Source organism: Hemitrygon akajei, chromosome 5 (genome assembly GCF_048418815.1).
Source record: "Hemitrygon akajei chromosome 5, sHemAka1.3, whole genome shotgun sequence".
Classification (NCBI taxonomy): Eukaryota; Metazoa; Chordata; class Chondrichthyes; order Myliobatiformes; family Dasyatidae; genus Hemitrygon; species Hemitrygon akajei.
In genome coordinates this window covers 182,970,932-182,995,659 of record NC_133128.1, presented here as the reverse complement: position 1 = coordinate 182,995,659, position 24,728 = coordinate 182,970,932, and the positions used below count along the sequence as shown (strand labels likewise).

At 38.8% G+C, this 24,728-nt stretch overlaps 1 protein-coding gene across 1 annotated transcript in view; it reads left to right on the top strand.

Moving 5' to 3' along the window:
* LOC140728538 (adenylate cyclase type 10-like) overlaps window positions 1-24,728 on the top strand; it is a 123,608-nt gene that overhangs the window by 67,463 nt on the left and 31,417 nt on the right. The window contains exons 20-24 of the mRNA XM_073047406.1: window positions 281-595; window positions 6,060-6,161; window positions 7,619-7,655; window positions 7,742-7,958; window positions 22,806-22,946. Coding sequence (XP_072903507.1) covers window positions 281-595; window positions 6,060-6,161; window positions 7,619-7,655; window positions 7,742-7,958; window positions 22,806-22,946 — 812 coding nt within the window. The remainder of the gene's footprint in view (window positions 1-280; window positions 596-6,059; window positions 6,162-7,618; window positions 7,656-7,741; window positions 7,959-22,805; window positions 22,947-24,728) is intronic.

The following is a 24,728-nucleotide window of genomic DNA, read 5'->3' as shown; positions in this document are numbered from 1 at the left end:
TGTGTGTGTGTGTGTGTGTGTGTGTGTGTGTGTGTGTGTGTGTGTGTGTGTGTGTGTGTGTGTGTGTGTGTGTGTGTGTGTGTGTGTGTGTGTGTGTGTGTGTGTGTGTGTGTGTGTGTGTAGAAATAGTTTTTTCATCATTGTTTAGTAATTGGGGAAAAAAAAAGCACAAATTAATTCCAAAATAAAGAAATAATTCCAAAAGATTAGTGGACAAGATGACAGTGTACGATTCCATTAATTTGCATCAAATTATAAAAATTGGCGTTTCTGCTTTCAGATTTACGAGAGAAGGCTGCTGTCTGGAGCTGCAAAGTGATGCGATTCTGTATTGCTCTTGTGCATGAAACAGCTAACGACCTGTGGCTAAAAGACCAGAAAAAGTCACTTCACTTAAAGTGCACGAGATTTTTGGAGAACGCAACTCAAAAATGCAGCAGCTGTGGAGAGGGTGACTTTATTTATGAGCACCGATCTATGGTGAAGTTCAGTGTTGCTGAAAGTGAAAGCACCAATCAAAGACGAAGAGAATTATATACCACAATCAGTTACGGAAATATACGAAGCTATTCTCCAGAGAAGATTAGTGACCAGGGTAATCAAGTTCTATCCAATAAACCATTAAATATATAGGTAGAGGTAAATAGTGGAGTTGAGCACCTCCGCTCCAACCACCAAAAGTAGAACCTCCCGGTTCCCATTCTCATTGAAAGTGTTGGTCCACCGCCGCCTCTTGTGCCAAGGTCAGGGTGGAGGAGCGACACCTGATATTCGACCTGGATAGCCTCCAACCTGATGGCATGAATAACAATTTCTCCTTCCGGTAAAACAGTCTCACTCCCCCGCCCCTCTTCTGTTCACCACTCTGGCCTCTTATCTCTTCTCACCAGGCCATCACCTCCCCCGGTTTCCCTCCTCCCCTTTCCCCAATTGTCTCCTCTCCTGTCAGATTCCTCCCTCTCCTGCAATACACACAATGTGCTGGAGGAGCTCAGCTGGTCAGGCAGCATCCATGAATGAGAAATTAACAAGCAATGTTTTGGGCCGGGACCCTTCAACAAGACTGGAAAGGAAAGGGAAGAAGTTAGAGTAAGAAGGTGGGGAGGAGGGAGAAAGCAGAACCAGGTGGCAGGTGATAGGTAAAGCTGGGAGAGGGGAAGGGTGAAGCTAAAGGCTGGGAAGTTGGTCGGTGGAAGAGATAAAGGGCTGGAGAAAGGGGGAATCTGACAGGAGCGGACAGAAGGTCATAGAAGAAAGGGAAGGAAGAGGAGCACCAGAGGGAGGTGATGGGCAGGTAAGGGGATAAGGTGAGAGTGGGAATTGGGAACGGTGAAGGAGACGGGGGGGGGGGGGGGGGGCAGTTACCGCAAGTTTGAGAGCTCAGTGTTCAGGTTGGAGGCTAGCCCGATGGAATGTGAGATGTTGCTCCGCCAAACTGAGTGTGGCCTCATCACAGCAGTAGAGGAGAGGCCATGGGATCACACGCTGGAATGGTAATGGGAAGTAGAAGTGAAATGGGATGCCAGCTGGAGATCCTGTTTTTTCTGGCAGACAAAGCATAGGTACTCGGCAAAGTGGTCTTTCAATCTGCATCGGGTCTCCCTAGTATACAGAAGGCCACACCCGGAGCACTGGATAGAGTAGATGACCCCAACAGAATCGTAGGTGAAGTGTCACCTCACCTGCAAGGACTGGTTGGGTCCCTGAATGGTAGTGAGGGAGGAGGTGTAGGGGCAGGTGTGGTACTTGTTCTGCTTGCAAGGCGAAGTACCAAAGGGGAATTCAGTTGGGGGGGGGGGGAATGAGTGGACAAAAGGAGTCATGTAGGGAGTGATCCCTGCAGAAAGTGGGGAGCAGTGTATGATGTGCTTACTGGTGGGATTTCCATATCCCAACACCAAGCACACCTTCCCCTTCCTCCCACTATATATAAACAAAAAAAATCACGACATTGCAGTGATATTAAAGCTGATCCGTTTCTGATTCTGAATACTTCTGGAATTGAAAGAGCTGTGGAAAATCCCTGCGATGGAAACCATCTTGTCCAGGAAAAGGTGGGGTGATTGCCATTTCTAATGTATTTCTCCATCACTCCTGCTATAAGTCTTTCTTCTACATATTATCAAAGCTGTTATTCATGAATAATTGAATTAACTTTATTATTTACATCCTTCATATAAATGAGGATTAAAAATCTTTGCATTATGTCTCCATCAAAATGTGCAATTTATAGTAATTTAAAATAAATAGTACGTACAACAGTATAGTCAATATAATATAGAAATACAGTTGTGTCATCATGAATTAAGCAGTCTGATGGCCTGGTGCAGGAAGCTTTCCTGGAGTCTGTTGGTCTTGGCTTTTATGCCATGGTACCATTTCCTGAATGGTAGCAGCTGGAACAGTTTGTGGTTGAGGTGACTCGGATCCTAAATGATCCTATGGGCCCTTTTTACACACCTGTCTTTGTAAATGTCCTGAATAGTGGGAAGTTCACATCTACAGATATGCTGGGCTGTCCGCACCACTCTCTGCAGAGTCCTGCGATTGAGGGAGGTACAGTTCCCATACCAGGCAGTGATACAGCCAGTCTGGATTCTCTCCATTGTGCCCCTATAGAAAGTTCTTAGGACTTGGGGCCCACACCAAACTTCTTCAACTGTCTGAGTTGGAAGAGGCGCTGTTGTGCCTTTTTCACCACCCAGCTGGTATGTACAAAGCACGTGAGATCCTCAGTGATGTTTATGCTGAGGAATTTAAAGCTGTTCACCCACTCAACCCCAGATCCATTAATGCTAATAGGGACTAGTCTGTCTCTATTCCTCCTGTAATCCACAACCAGCTCCTTCGTTTTTGAGACATTGAGGGAGAGGTTGTTTTCTTGACACCACTGTGTCAGAGAGATGATTTCTTCTTTGTAGGCTGCCTCATTATTGTTTGAAATTAGGCCAATCAGTGTAGTGTTTGATGCACCATCAATAACTCTCTCTGAGACATAAAGGCGAGATATCGGCTTTTATTGACTGGAAGAAGGAACAAGCAGTGGTTGACCACCATACTACATCCTGGAGACTGAGAGGCCGGGCCCAGGCCTCAATCGCCTTTATACCGGGGTCTGTGGGAGGAGCCACAGGAGCAGTCATCAGGGGGCGTGTCCAGACAGGTATATGTAGTTCACCACAGTGTTGTCAGCAAATTTAATTAGCAGATTGGAGCTGTGGGTGGCAACACAGTCATGGGTACACAGAGAGTAAAGGAGGGAGCTTAGGATTCAGGCCTGAGGGGCACCTGTGTTGAGGGTCAGAGGGGCAGAGGTGAGGGAGCCCACTCTTACCACCTGCCGGTGATCTGACAAAAATTCCAGGATCCAGCTGCACAAGGCAAGGTGAAGGCCAAGGTCTCTGAGCTTCTTGTCGAGCCTGGAGGGAATTATGGTGCTGAATGCTGAACTGTAGTCCAAGAACAACATTCTCACATCCTTTGCTGTGCCAAATACTAATTACTTATTTTCAGTTACTGTATCACTATTAATTTTGGTAGTCCTTGTTTTTCAAATAGTGGTAAAATAATTTAAAAATAGTGCTGATATGTATATTCATTGCAAATTTCTTTTTGTATTCTATTTTTAATGCTCTTACTGTAGGCTGGTAATGAGTTGACTATTACTGTGAATTCAAGCGAACAGCAACATAACTCAATGCATGGGAATAATGATGAAAGAGGGCATTTCAATTAAATAAGCATGATTAGGGTAAATATGATTTTGGTATACACAAATGTAGAAGTTTGAATGTTCCTTCCAAGGGAATATGAAGGCAGTTACTATATGAAAATTCACTGTTCGCCAGGAAGCAATAATTTAAACTCACACCAGTATAAACTTAGATCGAAAATGTATTGACAGCATTTTTCAAACTAGAACAAACACAATAATACCATGTAATACAAATATATAAAACCCTATCCTAGGAAACAAATACTCGTGCAACTTCCAAAGGAAAAAAATGCCAAACTTTCTTCAACGTTGTGTTCTCACCAGTTAACTCAAGTTACCTGCACGTCTTCCGTGAGAACATTGTCTGCATGAGGATTTTCCAACATCAGTTTCTGCCCTTTCAAGTGGGTTCTGTGTTCTTCTCTGATTTCCTTTCTCCTTTGATTCCACCCTCTCCCCTTTTTAAAAAAAAATGGCTTCCCCATTCTTTTACCGTGCTCTCTCCAAAAGAAAGTGTTAACTAGACAAATCTTATTGGCTAGTCCAACAAGCCCAACTTAATTGTGTAATGTAATTAAAGGAACCCTTATTCAATTTTGAGAAAACCTGCAGAAAGTGTAAAATACTCAACAGCATAACTATATTAACAAAATAAAACATGGTCTTAAACCAGTGTATTACATATTATTCTAGAATGCTGTAACTGGCTGTGATACCATCTTTTGTAATTTTTGTCTGATCACTAGGATCTTCACTGGACTTTGCCTTCATGTAAATTCTATCTTACAGCTAAGTGTTACCATTTAGTCTATAGTTATCCAAACCAGCTGGAATTGTAATCTGCCTGCTAGAACAAAAAATACTTCATCTTATATATTAAATTCTCAGGTCTCTTCCACAATTTCATCCATTCGCTGATTTGTTCAGCCTACTAGAATAGAAGTCAGACATAACAAATCCAGAAGGCAAAGCTGAGGATGGATGTTGGAATTAAAACTGTGATTTGATGTTTTTTCAATGCCTTTGTAATTCAAAGACATTTAATAACAACTACATTTGAAATAAAAAAAATAAACTTTTTAAATCTATCATAAAATTCAGAAATTTAGGCAGGAAAGTGGGGTTGCGAGGGGAATGGATCAGCCATGATGAAATGATGGTGCATGCTCGATGGGCCGTATGGTCTAATTCTGCTCCTAGGCGTTATGATCTAAATAATTAAAAACATTAAAGCAAATATTATTTCCCTTTTTCCTCTCAATCAGTCGAGCTGAATTCTCCATTAAAATCAGAGTTTCAGATCTTACACCAGGTGTATCTGGTACAGTATCATAATGTAAATCAATCTTCCGGAGTATATTTCATTTGTTAATTTATTTGTCTTTTTAATTTACTTTATGTGTTGTGTATGAGTTATATATACGATGCTGTGCACTTTGGTCTGGAGGAACATTGTTTCATTTGGCAGCGTACATGTATATGATTGAATGACAATGAACTTGAACTTGCTGAAGAACTATGGCAAGACAACAGAATCAAGCACCAGAAGATGATGGCAGATTCAGAGCCTTGAATCTATCAGTAATCAGCAACTGTAAATATGCTTGGGATTTGAGCCAGTTTAAATTTCTGAATGTCTGCATTCCCTTCAGAAACGTTAGTTATTGCTGGCAGATCGGGCTTATTTTGTTCTTTTTGAGTTGAATATTCATGCACAGTTGGGCTGTTACCTTACTCTGGCACTTTGTATATTACTAAATCTAATATGGTACTTGCCTATCACTTCCTCCTCGTGCCCCTCCTCCCTCCCTTTCTCCTTTGGTCCACTCTTCTCGCCTACCAGATTCCTTCATCTCCAGCCCTTTACCTTTCCCACCCAGCTAGCTTCACCTATTACCTTCTAGCTATCCCTCTTCTCCTCACTCCAGCTTTTTATTCTGGTGTCTTCCCCCTTCCTTTCCAGTCCAGAAGAAGGGTCTCTGCCCAAAATGTTGACTGTTTCGTTCATTTCTATCGATGCTGCCTGACCTTCTGAGTTCCTCCAGCATTTGAGTGTGTTGCTTTGGATTTCCAGCATCTGCAGAACTTCCTGTTTTTGGCCAAATTTCTTGTTGGTCTTTAGGTACAACTCAGAATATGATCATGTACTTGCCCCAGAGATGTACTCCCTTTCAGGCCTTAAAATAGAAATTGCTAAAGTGATTGGAGGAAAGCTTGTCAAAAATTCAATATATTATTCATTTTGAAAATAATCTTATCCTGCTTGAATATTTCTGATGTTGAAATTTTATTTTAATAGGGCATTTTGTTTGAAATAATTTCAAAGTCGTTATCTTTTCTCTAGATCTTCCTTCAAAACTTACAAATACAAGTATTGTTAGCATAGACCATGGAGACACATCAATTAACCCTTCCTCCGTTAACATCTCCAAATATTTTGACCAAGGTAATGAATAAAAATAGTGTTAAGATAGAATAAAGGATACAATAGTTAAGATTGCTGTGAATTATGCCCTGAATGCAGGTCGGGTCCGGGTGCAGGTCGATGGGAGTAGGTAAAATGGTCCAGGATGGACTAATAGGGCCGAAGGGCCTGTTACTGAGCTATGTTTTTCTATGACTCTATGAATGCATGCTGATCTAAATTTGCAATATTTGCAGAATTCACATAAAAAAATTGTCAAAAAAGGCCATTATCCTTGTGCAGTGCATCTTCATGAATATTTGTTACAATGCCATTCTCTCAGGTTTCTATAAATTAGCTGTCAATAATTCTTGTTATTTCTTGTTTTAGATCATTAATCGTTCCCCAAACATCACAAGATTATTCATCTCTGCTGGTCCATTTTATAGCTTAAAATATTTAATTCTCTCAATAATTTTCATTTTATTCTGATGAAATAACTTTCATGTGAAGAGAGGCTCCTGTTGGTCAGAGTTGATCATGGATGTTGCGTCCTGTCTGTCTAGCTGTGCAAGCTGGGCCAGTACAATAGGAAAAGCAAGCTGTTGCCCATGTAGCAAGCTCCCCCCTCTCTATGCATCTGATGAACCCAAAGGAATGGCAGAGTCTGATGCACTTTGGTGCTAGCAGTGTCGCATGAGTTGCCAGTCACTGTTGAACTCAATATAGGACTGCCTTGGGGACTCCGGCTCTGCATTTTTCCCCTCAGGGTTTGACCAGTTTTAGCCTTTAATGTTCTGTGGTTCATTCCTGAAGCCTCCCCCACCAGTAGGTATAGCGGCAAGGCAACGGAGTTTGAGATCCATATTTTCCTTCTCATAGATGAGCTGCAAACCATAGCTTAGAATTCCCATCTGCCCAAAATGACTGGTTTCGAGATGCCACTAACCCACCTTTGCCCCTTCTCCTGTCAGTAGAAGTGGCTCTGCCTGGCTTAGTAGCTAAGTCGCACATGAAAGCCAGGAGCCGGACCTGGTTGTCAGAGACTATTTGAGGCGCATGCCATTGGGAGCATTTAATAGATAGTGGGAGCTTATCCCCACTACCACCCCCAGCTATAACAGCCTTAAGGAGCTAATGTAAAAAGAGTATTCAATAAATTATATACATTATGTAGTGTCATATTAATGAGATCTTGCTTTCATAGATCCCTTCTCCTGAAGGAGAAAGAGAATTAAATTCCTCCTACCTATTTGTTCCTTTATAAGGTTGTCAATCTCCACACTGTGTTACTGTTCTAAAATCATTGTCACATTCCAAAGCACCCATTATCTCTAACCATAACCCAAATACTGCTTCTATAGAAAGACCATTACGTTAGCAGTGGAACCTTTCCCAGGTGTTACACAATCTTTGAGAATAAATGAACCTTTGAATCTTTCAACCTTTGATTATGTCTTTGTGGAAGAAAATTACAAAAAAACATTTTTACTTTTCAGCTCCTATCATAACAAGCACAGAGGTACCAGCTGGCAGGTAAAACATAATGTGAAGGCATTTTAACAGTTTGAAAGTTATATTTCATTTTATGGATCAATAATCATTAAAATGCTTCCTTACAGTGGTGATTCAGAATTTATTGAAAGAATAGATAATTTGATCAAACATTGTGAAGGAAAAGAAAGCCTGTATGCCAATAATTGCGATTGTAATCCAATATTGGAAACTGTTTATTGTCCTCTTGTTCGCCACTGGATGGGGACTGGAAATGTGGCAAAGACATTTTTCTATCTGCTTGAAACGTCTGCAGCTGCTTTGTATGTATCGAATAACTTAATGGTAAGTTCTCACTGTATGCATTTTTAAGCAATGGGCAATTCAAGATGAATGTCTTAGCAAATAACTATTATCGAAATCTCAAATTGTTTGTGATTGGAGTTGTACCATCAATTGTTTGTGTGAGGGCAGCTTCATTTATCAGTCAGTAATCTCAAATCCATTCAGTATAAAACTGTTTGTTTGGAACCCTATGCACTGTGTAAACTTTCTTTCATTCATTCCTTCCGTCCCCGTGGCTGCATCGTGTGCCATCTATACAATGCATAGTAGTTACCAAGGTAGGCTACCAGACACCTTCCAAATATGTCATCTCTAATCACCAAGGACTAGAAGGCTTATCAGAATGTCACTTTCCCGGTCATATTCCATTCTTTTCCTTTGTCTCTGGATCTAATTCCTAAAATTCCATACCACCAGAACCGTGGGAGTACAGTACATTCAAAAAGAGGGTTTGCGGTAGTTCAAGAAGGTTGCTGGTGAGCCACCAACAATGGACAATTATAGATGGACTTTAGCTGTTGAGAAGAGAGGAGAACTCCACCATCAAAACCACACTTCATTGGACCCTTGAAAGCGGAGGAAACACGGGAGACCAAAGGCAGAAATGAGGACCCTGAACCACACCTAAAGAAGACAGTAAAGAAGATGGCCAAGGACAGTCAGAGGTGGAGGACCTTCATTGCTGCCTTAACTACCAGCAGCATAGCAGGCAGCAATTACTTTAACCATTAGACTTGCTAATGATGTCTACAACCCACAAGTGAATATTTTAGAAAGGCAAATTTACCTGCTAGTCTGATTGAAGTGCTATTAAAATACTGCAGTATGTGGGCTACAAATTACAATGGGAGATAGGAAACAGCATGTCAAAATGTGCAAGGTTGCAATGGGGAGGAAAGTGTTTCAATATGCAGGTAGATTGAAAAATCACGTTGGTGTTGGATCCCAAGAGAGAATTTGTAGAATGCCTATCAGATGGCTTTTTAGAGCAGATTGAGGTTGAGCAAGTTGGCGATTGAGGTCCAGGTACAATCTGCTAAAAGCCATCTCATGGACAAAGTGACTAAACTTAAATCAACAGAAGGTGCTCAACTGATATGACAGTGTTTGAATGCTAAATTAAGATAAAGGAACCTGGGCGATAACAGGGCTTCACTTTCAGAAGCACTCAATGCCTTCTACGCTTGCTTTGACTGGCGAAATGTGAAGAAGTTATTACGAACTCTCTCAGCCCCTGTGATTTCAGTTACTGAGGCCAGCGTGCAAGCAGCCTTCAGAAATGTGAACTCACAAAATATATCTGGCCCAGACACGGTACCTGGCCAAGTACTAAAGACTTCTGCTGATCAGCTGGCTGAGGTGGTTACCTTCCCCTCGGCCGTCTGAGGTACCCATCTGCTTCAAGAGGACCACGCATAGCAGTGCCTACAAAGAATGTGAAAACCTACCTCAGTAACTAGTGTGGGAAGAATGGGTGCCTGTCTGATTGGCTGCTAGTGACTAGTAGTGTTCCACAGGGGTCAGAATTGGGACCGCTTTTTTAAATAAATTTTTTAAATTGAATTTTCAAATAGGTTACAGAAAGAAAAAAAAATTATCAACCCCTCCCCCCCTAACATATCCCTGTAGAAGAGAAAAAAAAGAGAGAAGAAAAAAGAAAGAAAGAAAGAATGCCTGGATATCGAAAGATCCCCACATGCTCCATGGAGTTCATAATAGCTTTAGTATATATATTTATTTCTTTCCCCAGATAACCAATAATTTTATCTTCAAAGCACCTATATATTTAATCCTATCTTTTGTAAATAAGGGCACCAAATTTTCAGAAATATTTCGTATTTATCTCTTAAATTATAAGTAATTTTTTCAAGTGGAATGCAGCTGAAAATTTCAATCTTCCAACGATCTATACTTAAGTATGAATCCGATTTCCAAGTAACTGCAATAGCCTTTTTGGCTACTGCCAATGCAATTTTTATGAATTCTTTCTGATAGTTATTCAGTTTGGATTTCGGTTTTATCCCTTCAATATCGCCTAGTAAAAATAATGTTGGATTATGTGGAAGCTGTGTTCCAATAATTTGTTCCAATAAAACTCTTAAATTTGTCCAAAAAGGCTGCATTTTAAAACAAGACCAAGTAGAGTGTAAAAAAGTACCAATTTCTTGATTACATCGGAAACATTGATCAGATAAATTTGGGTTTAATTTATTTATTTTTTGGGGTGTAATATATAATTGATGTAAAAAATTATATTGCACTAATCTTAACCGGACATCTGTTGTATTTGTCATACTTTCAAGACATAGTCTTGACCAACTTGTTTCTTCAATTTTAATATTCAAATCAGTTTCCCATTTTTGTCTTGACTTATGAATTCCTTGTTTAATTGCCTGTTTTTGAATCAAACTATACATACAAGAAATAATTTTTTAAAATTTTTCCTTTTCGAATTAAATTTCTATTTCATTAGGTTTCGGCAATAACATTGTTTGACCAAATTTATCTCTTAAATAAGCCCTTAATTGGAAATAACAAAAAAGAGTGTTGTTTGATATTATGTATTTATTCTTTAATTGATCAAATGACATTAATCTACCTCCTTCAAAACAATCTCCTATATATCTAATCCCTTTTTGAAACCAATTATATAAAAGTTGGTTATCCATTGTAAAAGGAATAAGTTTATTTTGAATTAAAGGTCTCTTTGCTAATAAAGATTTCTTTATCTCATCATCAACATTTACCTTATTCCATAAATCAATCAAATGTTTTAATATAGGAGATTCTTTCTTTTCCTGTATCCATTTAGATTCCCACTTATATATAAAATCTCCTGGTATATTTTCTCCTATTTTATCTAGTTCTATTCTAATCCATGCCGGTTTATCTTCATCAAAAAAAGATGCAATAAATCTAAGTTGATTTGCTTTATAATAATTCTTAAAGTTTGGAAGTTGTAACCCTCCTAGGTCAAATTTCCATGTCAATTTTTCCAATGATATTCTTGACATCTTACCTTTCCAAAGGAACTTCCTCACATTTATTTAACTCTTGAAAAAACTTCTGCGTTAATTGTATTGGTAGTGTTTGGAATAAATATTGTAATCTAGGGAATATATTCATTTTTACAGCATTTACTCTGCCTACTAATTTTATTGGTATCATCATCCATTTATCAAGATCTTCTCGGAATTTTTTTAATAATGGTAAATAATTTAATTTATATAAATTCTTTATATCATTATCAACTCTTATACCTAAATATTTTATACCATTTATCGGCCACCTAAATTGAGTTATTAGTCGACGTTGACTATAATCTCCTTTAGTAAGGGGTAGAATTTCACTTTTATCCCAATTTATTTTGTAGCCTGATATTTTCCCATATTCTTCCAATCTAGAAGATAATTTACGCAGTGAATACAATGGGTTTGTTAAATAAAGCAAAGCATCGTCAGCAAATAAATTTATCTTATATTCCTCCTGGTTAACTCTGAAACCCATAATATCTAGGTCCGTTCTAATTAATTCAGCTAATGGTTCTATCGCCAACACAAATAAAGCAGGTGATAATGGACAACCTTGTCTAGTTGACCTTTTTAACTGAAATGATGTTGAAATTTGACCGTTTGTCACTACTTTAGCTTTGGGATTAGTATTTAAGGTTTTAATCCATTTTATAAAAGATACTCCTAATCCATATTTTTCCAATACCTTAAATAAAAAATCCCATTCCAATCTATCAAATGCTTTTTCTGCATCTAAGGCAACTGCCACACTCATTTCCTCCCTCTTTTGTGCCAAATGAATTGTGCTAAGTAACCAAATTACATTATCTGCCGATTGTCTATTTTTGATAAATCCTGTTTGATCCATATGTATTAATTTTGGTAAGTATTTAGATAATCTATTAGATAAAATTTTTGCTATTATTTTATAGTCGGAATTCGACAAAGAAATAGGTCTATATGATGTTGGCTTTAAAAGATCTCTATCTTTTTTTGGCAATACTATTAAAATAGCTGTCGAAAAAGATTCTGGAATTTTATGCGTTCTTTCCGCTTGGTATATTAACTCCATAAAAGGAGGAATTAGTAAATGTTTAAACTTTTTATAAAATTCGGGCGAAAAACCATCTTCTCCTGGGGATTTATTATTCTGAAGTGATCCTAGAGCTTCTTCGACCTCTTTTAATGTAAAAGGCATATCTAATCCCTTCTGTTCTTCCAAATTCAATTTTGGAAGAGTTATTTGTGATAAAAACCTTTCTATCTCGACATTATCATTTTGTGATTCTAATTGATACAGTTCAGAATAAAAATTCTTAATAGTTTCATTAATTTCTAAAGGTTTATAAGTAATTTTATTTACACTTGTTCTAATTGCATTTATCATTTTGGAAATCTGGTCTGTTTTTAACTGCCAAGAAAGAATCTTGTGTGATCTTTCACCTAGTTTGTAATATCTCTGTTTAGTTCTCATAATTGCTTTTTCTGTTTGGTATGTCTGAAGTGTATTATATTGTAACTTCTTGTTAGCAAGTTGTCTTCGTTTTTCTTCTGTCATACATCTTTGAGATTCTTTTTCTAATTTTGTAATCTCTTTTTCCAATTGATCTATTTCTACCATATATTCCTTCTTAATTTTAGAAGTATAACTTATTATCTGGCCTCTCAAGTATGCCTTCATTGCTTCCCATACTATAAATTTATCATCAACTGAATGTAAATTTGTATCTAAAAAAAACGGAATCTGCTTTTTCATGAAATCACAAAAATTTTGACATTTTAATAATATTGAATTAAATCTCCATCTGTAAATCGATTCCTCTTTATCCATCATTATCATTGTCATTGTCAAGGGGGAATGATCTGACAATATTCTTGCTTTATATTCTATATTTTTCACTTTGTCTTGAATATTCATTGATAATAGGAAAAAATATATCCTTGAATAAGTTTTATGTCTATTTGAATAAAATGAGTAATCTCTTTCTTTTGGATTAATTCTTCTCCATATATCAATCAAATTTAAATCTTTCATCAATGATAAAGTTAATTTTGTTACTTTTGATTTTGTAACAACCTTTGTTGATCTATCTAAAACTGGGTCTAGACAAAAATTAAAATCTTCACCTATTAATAATTTGTCATGTGCGTCAGCCAAATTCAAAAAGGCCTCTTGTATAAATTTTACATCATTTTCATTTGGTGCATAAATATTCATAAGAGTCCATAGTTCTGAAAAAATTTGGCAATGTATAATTACATATCTCCCCGCAGAATCAATTAATACATTTTGTATTTTAATTGGTAAAGTTTTATTAACCAAAATTGCAACTCCCCTCACCTTTGAATTAAATAAAGCTGCAATAACATTTCCGACCCAATCTCTCTTTAAATTCTGATGTTCTATCTCTGTTAAGTGTGTTTCTTGTAAAAAAGCTATATCTATTTTCATTTTCTTAATGTATGTTAAAATTCTTTTTCTTTTCACCAGTCCATTAAGCCCATTGACATTAAAACTTTAAAAATTCAGTAAATTAGTCATAATTTTTAACAGGGTATAGTAATACCTAACTTTTCAACTTTCGTAGTACCTTGGGGTATCTTTTTAAAATTCTCCATGTTGCTATGAGTCTCCCCCCGATTGTCCAGGCAAAGAAAGAAAGATAAAAGAAAAATAGATTATAAAGAAAAAAATAACAAAATACCCCCCTACTAATGTTGTGAATAAAAGAAAACTCATTACCCACCTCCGTTGTACGGGTCATGGCAATCACCATGATTACACACGTGAATCCCATAGCAATCGATCTGAAGTTCCCTCAGCTCCCCCATAACATAAAAAAGTATATATAAGAGAAGAAAAAATAATATCACTACTCTCGATTAATATTTCTCAAATTTTTACCTTTCTCCCCCTATATCATATAATTAAGAATATATTTAAATATTCTTCTGTCTTTAAATGTCCATCACCTCCATTCACTGCCCTTGTCTTCATCTTTAATCCGTTTCACTTTTAAATCTTTGGCTGTGGTTTGCAAATATTTGGGAGTTCTTGTGCAAATTCTTCCGCATCCCGATAATCAGTAAAAAAAAATCTTCTTTTTCCATCATCCAAAAAAATTATCAGGGTTGCCGGGTGGTGCAATATAAATTTATAACCCTTTTCCCATAAAACTTTTTTCGCTGGGTTAAATTCCTTCTTTCTCTTCAAAAGGTCATAACTTATATCAGGATAGAAAAGAACTGTTTTCCCTTCTATCATCAATGGCCCATTTCTCTTTCTGGCACGTTGGGCAGCCGCCTTCAGGATCTTTTCTTTATCTTGATATCTTAAACATTTTATCAAGATTGATTGTGGGTTTTGATCAACTTGAGGTCTTGGTCTTAAGGCTCAGTGAGCCCTTTCAATTTCAATTAGATAGATAGATAGATACTTTATTCAACCCAAGGGGAAATTCAACTTTTTTCCAATGTCCCATACACTTGTTGTAGCAAAACTAATTACATACAATACTTAACTCAGTAAAAAAAAATATGATATGCATCTAAATCACCATCTCAAAAAGCATTAATAATAGCTTTAAAAAGTTCTTAAGTCCTGGCGGTAGAATTGTAAAGCCTAATGGCATTGGGGAGTATTGACCTCTTCATCCTGTCTGAGGAGCATTGCATCGATAGTAACCTGTCGCTGAAACTGCTTCTCTGTCTCTGGATGGTGCTATGTAGAGGATGTTCAGAGTTATCCATAATTGACCGTAGCCTACTCAGCGCCCTTCGCTCAGCTACCGATGTTAAACTCTCCAGTACTTTGCCCACGACAGAGCCCGCCTTCCTTACCAGCTTATTAAGACGTGAGGCGTCCCTCTTCTTAATGCTTCCTCCCCAACACGCCACCACAAAGAAGAGGGCACTCTCCACAACTGACCTATAGAACATCTTCAGCATCTCACTACAGACATTGAATGACGCCAACCTTCTTAGGAAGTACATTTGACTCTGTGCCTTCCTGCACAAGGCATCTGTGTTGGCAGTCCAGTCTAGCTTCTCGTCTAACTGTACTCCCAGATACTTGTAGGTCTTAACCTGCTCCACACATTCTCCATTAATGATCACTGGCTCCATATGAGGCCTAGATCTCCTAAAGTCCACCACCATCTCCTTGGTCTTGGTGATATTGAGACGCAGGTAGTTTGAGTTGCACCATATCACAAAGTCCTGTATCAGTTTCCTATACTCCTCCTCCTGTCCATTCCTTCTTCCATTTCCAAAATTTCCAGAATCCATTTTTGAAAAAAAATTATTGGATCCTCTCCCTCTATACCTTCTTTAAGTCCAACAATCTTAATATTATTTTGTCTGCTAAAATTTTCAAGTACATCCACTTTTTCCAACAACCGTTTTCTTTCTGATGTTCAGGCAGAAATATTATCTTCCATTTTATTCACTCTTATCAATGGTGTCTCCCGTTATTTCTTCCAAGTTTTTAATTTTCTTGTCCATTTTGCCCTGTCTTTTCATCATATTATCAAACATAATCTTCATATTTTTAATATTTTTATTACTTTTAATGCTTTTAACTCATGCATTATTTGCACCAAAGATTTTTTTATGTCTCCAATATGAACTCCAACCTCTTCCTGTTGCTCTTCTTTGTCTCTTCATCTTCGTCTGATTTATCCAGAGAATCTGATTCCACCTCATATTCACTTTCACTTTCAGTTCCGATCATAGCCGGGATTTGTAGTTTGGGTTGCTCGTGTTTGCGCATGCACCTTCCTTCACGCATGCGCAATTCCTGTTGCTCTTTTTTTTTGGAAACGGTTGAGGTTGCCGCAGTTTCTTGTTCTGTATCGCCAGAGGTAAATTGCACTTGAGCCTGAGGCTCTTTCATGGTGGCTGGCCTTGATTCTTTTCCAACTTGTGTTGTCTTCAAAGTAGTAGTTTTCTTCTGCTTCTGTTTAGGAGACATATCTTAAGACAATCCTGAGTAGTTTATAAGTAATTTTTAAAAAGTATTTACTAACTTTTCTTCACTTGAACATTATTTTACTGTTTTTTTACGGGAGAGTTGGATTTCCACATCTCGATCCTACGTCATCAAGTGATGTCCCCCCGGGACCGCTTCTTTTCACGTTAAATGGATGACAGAATTGATGGCTTTGTGGCCACGTTTGTAGTTGGAGGGGCTGATGGTGTTGAGGAAGCAAGGAGATTGCAAAGGGACTTGGACATATTGGCAGAATGGGCAAAGAAGTGGCAGATGGAATATACTGTAGTGTAGGGAAATGTATGTCATGTTGTTTGGTATTTTCTCACCATTTAGAAAATATTTTATAGATGGGGAGAAAATTCAAAAATCAGAGGTGCAAATGGACCTGGGAATCCCCGTGGTGACTGCAAGTTCCAGTAAAGTTTCACTTTAAGATTGTGTCAGGCAAATACAATATTAGCATGCATTTCAAGAGGAGTAGAATATAAGAACAAGAATGTAATGCTGTGGCTTTAAAGGGTATTGGTAGGACCTCACTTGGAGTATTGTGAGCAGTTTTGGGCCCCTTATCTAGTAAAAGATGAGCTAGCATTGGAGAGGGTTGGAGAGGGTCTAGAGGAGGTTTACGACAATTATTCTAAGAATGATATGATCAACATTTGAGGAGCTTTTGATGGCTCTGGTGCTGTACTCGCAGGAGTTTAGAAGAATAAGGGGGAACTTCATTGAAACGTATCAAATATTGAAAGGCTTAGATAGAGTGGAGGTGGAGAGGAGGTTCCCTGTAGTGGGTCAATCTTGGACCAGTGGGCACAGCCTCAGAATAGAGGGCTGTCCATTTTGAACAGCTGAGAAGGATTTTCTTTAGTCAGAGGCTGGTGAATCTGTGGAAATCATTGGTACAGATGGCTGTGGAGTCCAAGTCATTGAATTTATTTATAGAGGTTGATGGATTCTTGATTACTCAGGGCATCAAAGGTTATGGGGAAAAGGCAGGAAAATGGGGTTGAGGGGGATAATAAATCAATCTTGATGGAATGTCAAAGCAGACCTGATGAACTGAGTAGCCCAATCCTGCTTCTGTGTCTTAATTCAACTAGAACCTGCCTGGTCTAATATTCTAGGCATTTTTTCAATAAAGGATTGTATCTGGTACACCTTAATGATTTTGCTGATTATCCTGCTATCTCTGGGGAATCTCTGAGCAATTATTCCAATATGCTTCATTTGGACCTTAAGACCATAAGATACAGGAGCAGAATTAGCCCATTTCCTCATGGCTGATTCAACTTCCCTCTCAGCCCCAGTCTCCTGCCTTCACCTCGTATCCCATCATGCCCTGAACAATCAAGAACCTGTCAACCTTTAGCTTGAATATACATAAAGGCCTGGCCTCCAAGGCTTTCTGTGCCAAAGAATTCCACAGATTCACCCCTTTTAGGCTCAAGAAATTCATCCTCAACTCCATTCTAAAAGGACGTCCCTCTATTCTGAGGCTGTCCCTCCGATCTTAGACTCTCCCACCAGAGGAAGCATCATCTCCACATCCACTCTATCAAGGCCTTTCACCATTCGATAGGTTTCAGAGGTCACCCATCATTTTTCTGAATACTAGTTAATACAGGTCCAAAACCATCAAACATACTTCATATGACAAGTCACTCAATTCTGGAATCATTTTCGTGAACCTACTTTGAACCCTGTCCAGTTTCAGCACATCCTTTCTAAGATTTTTTTTTTCTTTTGTGCCATACTCTGCCAGAGCCTCTGCGACCACTATTTTCAAAGCGGTTGTCTTGGAGGAAAGATTCTGTGAGTGGTCCCCCACGTCCTTCTCACAGCACAGTTTTTTTTTTACAAGGCCGAGTTGCGAGCTCGACGCTCAACCCGGCACAGATGGAAAGCGTGTCTGGGAGTGGCCCGACTGGATTCAAACTCGGGAACCTGAATTCACTAATGTACCTTTCTAAGATAAGGGACCAAAAACTGCACATGATACTCAATTAAGGTCTCATCGGTCATTATAAAGTCTCAACATTACATTATTGCTTTTATATTCCATTCCTTTGGAAATTAATGCTAATATTGCATTTGCCTTCTTCACCACAGACTCAACTTGCACTAGGCTGGAATCTTGCATGAGGTCTCCCAATTCAGCTTTTTGTATTTTTTTCTCCATTTGGAAAATAGTCAACCCTTTCATTTCTTCTGTCAAACTGCATGACCATACATTTCCTGACACTATATTTCATCTGCCATTTCTTTGCCCATTCTCCTAATCCATATATGTCAAACTCAAGGCCCGCGGTGGAATTATCTTTGGCCCGCGAGATAATATCTAATTCCTATTAAAGCTGGCCCCAGTAATCGAAGCGCCTATGGCGTATGATATGGCTAATGCTGAGTTTATTCAGGTACCAGGTTTTCAGGGTTTTTAGTGTTTATTCGGCAGTCTTGCTCGGCAGTCTTCTTCATAAGAAACGGAATTTGTAAAGTGAAACACTTTGTAGTTATAGCAGAGACTGAGACACATGAGAGCAGGCTGAAAAAACGGAGGCAACGAAAGCTGCGTTCGCACGCGTCCGACTGATCCGGCCCGCATGAAGCTGCATTTTGCTCAATCCGGCCCATGACCTAAAATGAGTTTGACACCCCTGTCCTAATCTAAGTACTTTTGTAGCCTCTACACTTCCTCAAAGCTACCTGCCTCTCCACCTATCTTCATATCATCTGCAAACTTTGCAACAATGCTATTAATTCCATCTTCCAAATCACTGACATGTAGCGTAAAAAGAATCAGTCCCAACACAGACCCTTGTAGAACATCATTAGTCACCGACATCACTGGCAGCCAACCAGAAAAGGCTCCTTTTATTCACACTCTTTGCCTTCTGCCAATCAGCCACTGTTTTATCCATGCTAGAATCTTTCCTGTAATACCATGGGCTTGTAGCTTGTTAAACAGCCTTGTATGGCACCTTGTCAAAGGCCTTCTGAAAATCCAAGTGCACAACATCAGCAAATCTCCCTTTGTCTATCCTGATTATTGCTTGAAAGAGTTCCAACAGATTTGTCAGGCAAGATTTCCCCTTGAGGAACCATGCTAACTATAGTCTATTTTATCATGTGCCTTCAAATACCCTGAGACCTCATCTTTAGTAATTGACTCCAGCATCTTCCAACCACTGAGGTCAGACTAACTGGCCTACAGTTTCCTTTCTTCTGCCTCTCTCCCTTCTTGAAGAATGGAGTGATATTTGCAATTTTCCAGTCTTCTGGAACCATTTCCAGAATCCAATGATTCTTGAAAAATTGTGGCTAGTACCTCCACAATCTCTTCAGCCACCTCTTTCAGAACCCTGGGGTGTACACCACCTGGTCCAAGAGACCTGCCCACCTTTGACCTTTCAGTTTCCCAAGAACCTTCTTTCTGGTTATGGTAACTTCACACAGTTCATGCCCCCTGACACCTGGAACTTCCACCATTCTGCTGGTGTCTTTCACAGTGAAGACTGATGCAAAATACTCATTTAGTTCATTCACCATTCTGTTCTCCCCCATTACTACCTCTCCAGCAACGTTTTCCAGCAGTCCGATACACACTCTTGCCTCACTTTTACACTTTATGTATCTGCAAAAGCTTTTAGTTGCCTCTTTAATATTATTGGCTAGCCAACTTTCATATTCTATCCTTGCTTTCTTAAAGACTTCAGTAGTTGCCTTCTGCTGGTTTTTAGAAGCTTCCCAATCCTCCAACTTCCCACTAATTTTTGCTGTATTATATATCCTCTCTTTGGCTTTGACTTCTCTTGTTAACCACGATTCTTTTAGAACACTTCTTCCTCTTTGGGATGTATATATCCTGTGCCTTCCAAATTGCTTCCAGAAATTCCAGCCATCGCTGCTGTGCTGTCATCTCTGCCGGTGTTCTTTTCCAATCAATTCTGGCCAACTCCTCTCTCATGCCTCTGTAATTCCCTTTCTACTCCACTGCAATACTGATACATCTGACCTTAGCTTCTCCTTCTCAAATTTCAGGGTTAATTTTGATCGTATTATAATCATTTTCCCCAAAGGGTTCTTTTTACCTTAAACTCTCTAATCAACTCTTTCATTGCACAACACCCAATCCAGAATAGCTGATCCCCTACTGGGCTCAACCATAAGCTGTTCTAAAAAGCCATCTCGTAGGCACTCTAGAAATTCCCCCTCCTGGAATCCAGCACCAACCTGATTTTCCCAATCTACCTGCATTTTGAAGACCCCATGACTATTGTAACATTGCTCATTTGGCATGCATTTTCTATCTCCAGTTGTAATTTGTAGGCCACATCCTTACCACTATTTGAGTGTCTGCTTTACAAAGGCAGAGTATTCCTATGAAACCTTTCTTAAGCCGAAATGGCGTAAACTGAAGAACCATTAATTTATTTGGGAAAAATTTTCGTAAAAGTGAAAATCCTCTTTGTAATGCGAAAACAGGTTACTAATGTAGGTCTTTTGTAAAAGCGAAGTGGCGTAAAGTGAACATTCGTAAAGTGGGGGACACCTGAAATTCCCATCAGGGTCGTTTTACCTGTGCGGTTCCTCAGCTGTATCCATAATGATTCAATATCTCCCAACCCTAGGTCACCTCTTTCTAATGATTTGATTTTGTTTTTTACGAACAGAGCAACACTGCCTCCTCTGCCTTTCTGCCTGTCCTTTCGATATAATGTGTATCATTGGATATTAAGCTCCCAGCTATAATCTTCCCTCAGCCATGATTCAATGATGGTTACAATATCAGTCCCGATGAAGGGTCTCGGCCCGAAACGTTAACTGCTCGTTTCCACGGATGCTGCCTGACCTGCTGAGCTCCTCCAGTGTGTTGAACGTGTTGCTTTGACCACAGCATCTGCAGTGTACTTTGTGGTTACAGTATCATGCCTGCTAAACTGCAGCTGTGCTGGAATTTCATCTACCTTATTCCATAGACTGCCCGCACTCAAATAAAATAACTTATCCTGTATTCACCCTTTTCGACTATGTCTGCCTTTTATGTTGCAAGGCATCCTGTTTACTGCAATTGTGCGTTTTCAACAGCCTCTCCTCACTACACATTGGCTCTGTTTGTAAACCAACTACCTTTTCTTCAGCTCTATTATCCACCTTTCCTACGATACTACTTGCATTAAAATATATGCAGCTCAGGACATTAATTGCACCATACTCAACCTTTTGATTCCTAACTTTGTCTCAAATGTTGCCAACATCTGCCTCCACAACATCTCCACTAACTGTTCCGGCACTCTGTTTCCCATCCCCCCGCAACTCTAGTTTAAAACCCACCATGCATTCCATTTTTTTGTTGCATTCCTCAATATCCGAACTACGTGTATACCATTCTACCAATAGTGATGTAATTTTCTAGATGCAAGGAGCCGACTGTTTACTGGAACTTGCAGTCACCATCCCTTTTTGCTTAACTGCCACTGAGCAAGAGTTGACTCTAATACCACTTTCTCCTGGATCTCATGGTCATTTGCTTTCCTGATCAATTAATGCAAATTGGTTGTGGTAAAGCTTGTTCAATGGCAGTAAAAATCAAACTGCTTATCAATAAATGTGTTATCTAATCAAATGCTTCAGATGAAAACTCCAGCCCCCAAAACCTTAACAATCATAAAAACAATGTTAAGACCTGGAGAGACGAAACAGAAACAATGAGAGGAAAAGCTCTCCTTGATGTTAATGTAATTGTCCAATGTAAGCAGTGGAAATTATACATGGCCAGATTTTTATAACATATGCTTCATCATTTTTGAAAGTTATGGATGTGCCTCTGAATTGGTTAGCATTACCTTCAATATTAGATCTGAAATCACATGTATGAAAAACAGCCAAGTCAGCTAATTCTGTCTATGATCCTCCCAAATCTCACACTTTCAACTCTGCTTCCATATTTGGCATTCGTACTGTGCAAGTTTCCCCAGTCAACATCACTAACTACTCATTTGGTTGTATTGCAAGCAAACTTAAAGGTTTAAAAAACACAAATTAATTCTCTATGCATTGAAGATTTGTGCATTTTTTATTTGTTTACACGTTTGGCTTAGCACATGTAATTGCATGCTGTAAAGAAAACTTGCATAGTATACAGTAAAATAATGGATATAATTTTCTCAATCTGCTGGCCCATATTTGAGTACATCTGTTGTGCTTTGAATTGTTGAAAATTGATGTTCTATTGATTCACTGGTTTCATACAAGGAAATAATTAAATTTTGAAATCAACGAAAGCCAGGAAAGTAAGTAGTGCAAGAAAGGGAGAGGTATGAGATTTCCCATGCCCAATATCCTGCAGTGCCCATAAGCTACGCCTAAAATCCAGGAAGTGCTTTGGAAAACAGTATTTTTCAGGATGGTGGTACTATGGCCATTTCCAGTAGATCTACCATTGGCATGAAGGATAGTTTTATTCCTGTTCCCACACACAATCTGTGGGAGTAAGGAGTGATTAATTCCAAAGGGTATAATCTTAAAATCATATTTACAGATTATGCATGCACGTAGTTAAGCAGAGAATTGTGCAATTTAAGCTCTCCTTAATAAGAAAAGTGGTTCTGAACAAAATAAAGTAAAAATACAGTAGCATTTAGCAAAAAATGCACATCAAAACTGGGTGACTGAGATCAACTGCTTTCAGAAATCATGCTTAGGACAAGTTCCAGAATCTGTCGTAATTGTGCAATTGCAAAAATAATTTGTAAAAATAAAGAAATCTATCAGCCTAAACAGCATACAAGGATGTACAACTGAAGTGTTGGATACTTACATTGATTTGCATGTCTCTCTTTACAGGCTCTGTCTTACATAACACAAGCTGAAAATATGCTTAGTCTATTGCAGAAAGGCAAACCACCCTTTGAATACGCCGACACTACAAAAAATGTTAAGATTTGTTCCTTTGAACGAGCCTGTGTATATATTCTCAAAGGAGAGGTAAGAGAAACAATTTTATTTCTGTATATTATTTATTGTGTACCGTCATTTGGAATTTGTAACAAAGTTCGCCAGGTTCCTTATTGTGTTATTGGTGGAACTTCAGGAGTGATTAAAATGTTTGCCTTTTTGTGGTTCTGCTGAAATTCAGGAGCTCTTTATTGACTCGCAATGTACAAGGATTGCTGAGAAGACCAGAATTTACAGCTCAATCCTGGTTACTGTCAGGAAGAAGCCACTTTTTTGGATGGCTGCGCTCCTTTGGGTGAAAGATTTCCCAAGTATTGTTGAGTGTGAAATTCAAATATTTCGGCCACATGTTGGTATGTGCCTTGGAGAGGACCCTATAATTGGAAATGTTCTGTTTACATTACCTATTGGCCTTGTCACTTTTCATGATTGAGGATTCCAAGATGAATCAGAATCAGGTTTAATATTATGGGAATATGTGTGAAATCTGTTGTTTTGTGGCAGCAGTACAATGCAATACATAAAATTGTAAATTATAGTGAGAAGAGTATGTGTGTTAGTCAAATTAAGTAAGTAGTGTAAAAGAGAGAAAGAAAGGAAATGGTAGTGAGGAATTGCTCAAGGGTTCAATGTCCATTCATGAATCTGATGGCAGAGGGCAAGAAGCTATTCCTGAATCTTTGAGTGTGTGCTTTCAGGCTCCTATGCCACCTCCCTGATGGTAGCTCATGCAGACATGGGATTTTGTGTTTACAGAGAAACTGAGAGTCAAACTGAAAATGATGAAATTGTCAGCATACACTGCCATTTCTAACCTTGTGAAGGAAAGAAAGTTAATCGATGAAGCAGCTGAAGTGGGTTGGATGCAGAGAAATTCAAAGGAACAGTGATTTACAAAGATGTTGCTGGGACTGGATGTTGCAGCAACTTTATTCCTGAGAGCATAGAAGATTGAGGGGAGATTTGATAGAGGTATTCAACATTATGAGGGATATAAGTAGGGTTAATGCAAGCAGGCTTTTTCCACTGAGGTTGGGTGGCACTACAACTAGAGGTCATGGGTTAAGTGAAAGGTTAAAAGTTCAGGGGGAACATGAGGGGAAAATACTTCACTCAGAAGGTCATGGCAGTGTGAAATGAGCTGCCAGCGCAAGTGGTGCATGCAAGCTCAATTTCAATGTTTAAGGGAAGTTTAGATAGGTACATGAATGGAAGGAGTATGAAGGGCTATGGCCCCAGTGCAGGTCGATGGGGTTTGGCATGGACTAGATGGACCAAAGAGCCTGTTTCTGTGCTGTACTTCTCTATGATCCTATGACTCTGAGAACAATATTCTTCATTTGTGCAAGGCAAGACTAAAACCAGTGCTGCATTTTTTCCCCCCTTTGGTTCAGTGACTTAATCTTTACCAGGAGTCTTCGATGCTACAATCAGTCAAGTCCAGGTCTGCCACACTCACTTCAGCTCTTTAGTCCCTGTTCGGAACAAAGCTGTAGCAAGATCATAGACTTCTTCCCCTGTGAATAATTTGCCATATAATCAAGCCTTTGGGTATTAAGAAATATCATGTAAAATATTGAGGGCCACAATTTCCTGCAAGGACTCAAATGTTGACAGAATAACATGTATGTATCTGTGTATGTTCTATGCACATACAAGTTATTGCCAGGTTTCTGTGAAGCTGATGGTTTCTTTGTGCCGGCTTGTACGTACTTTACTGTAAATTAGCTGGTTTGCTTTATTGCTCCCCCACAACACCTACCCAAATCCTTCTTCTCTTTCCTACCTCCTCCTCTTCTTACCATCAGCTTT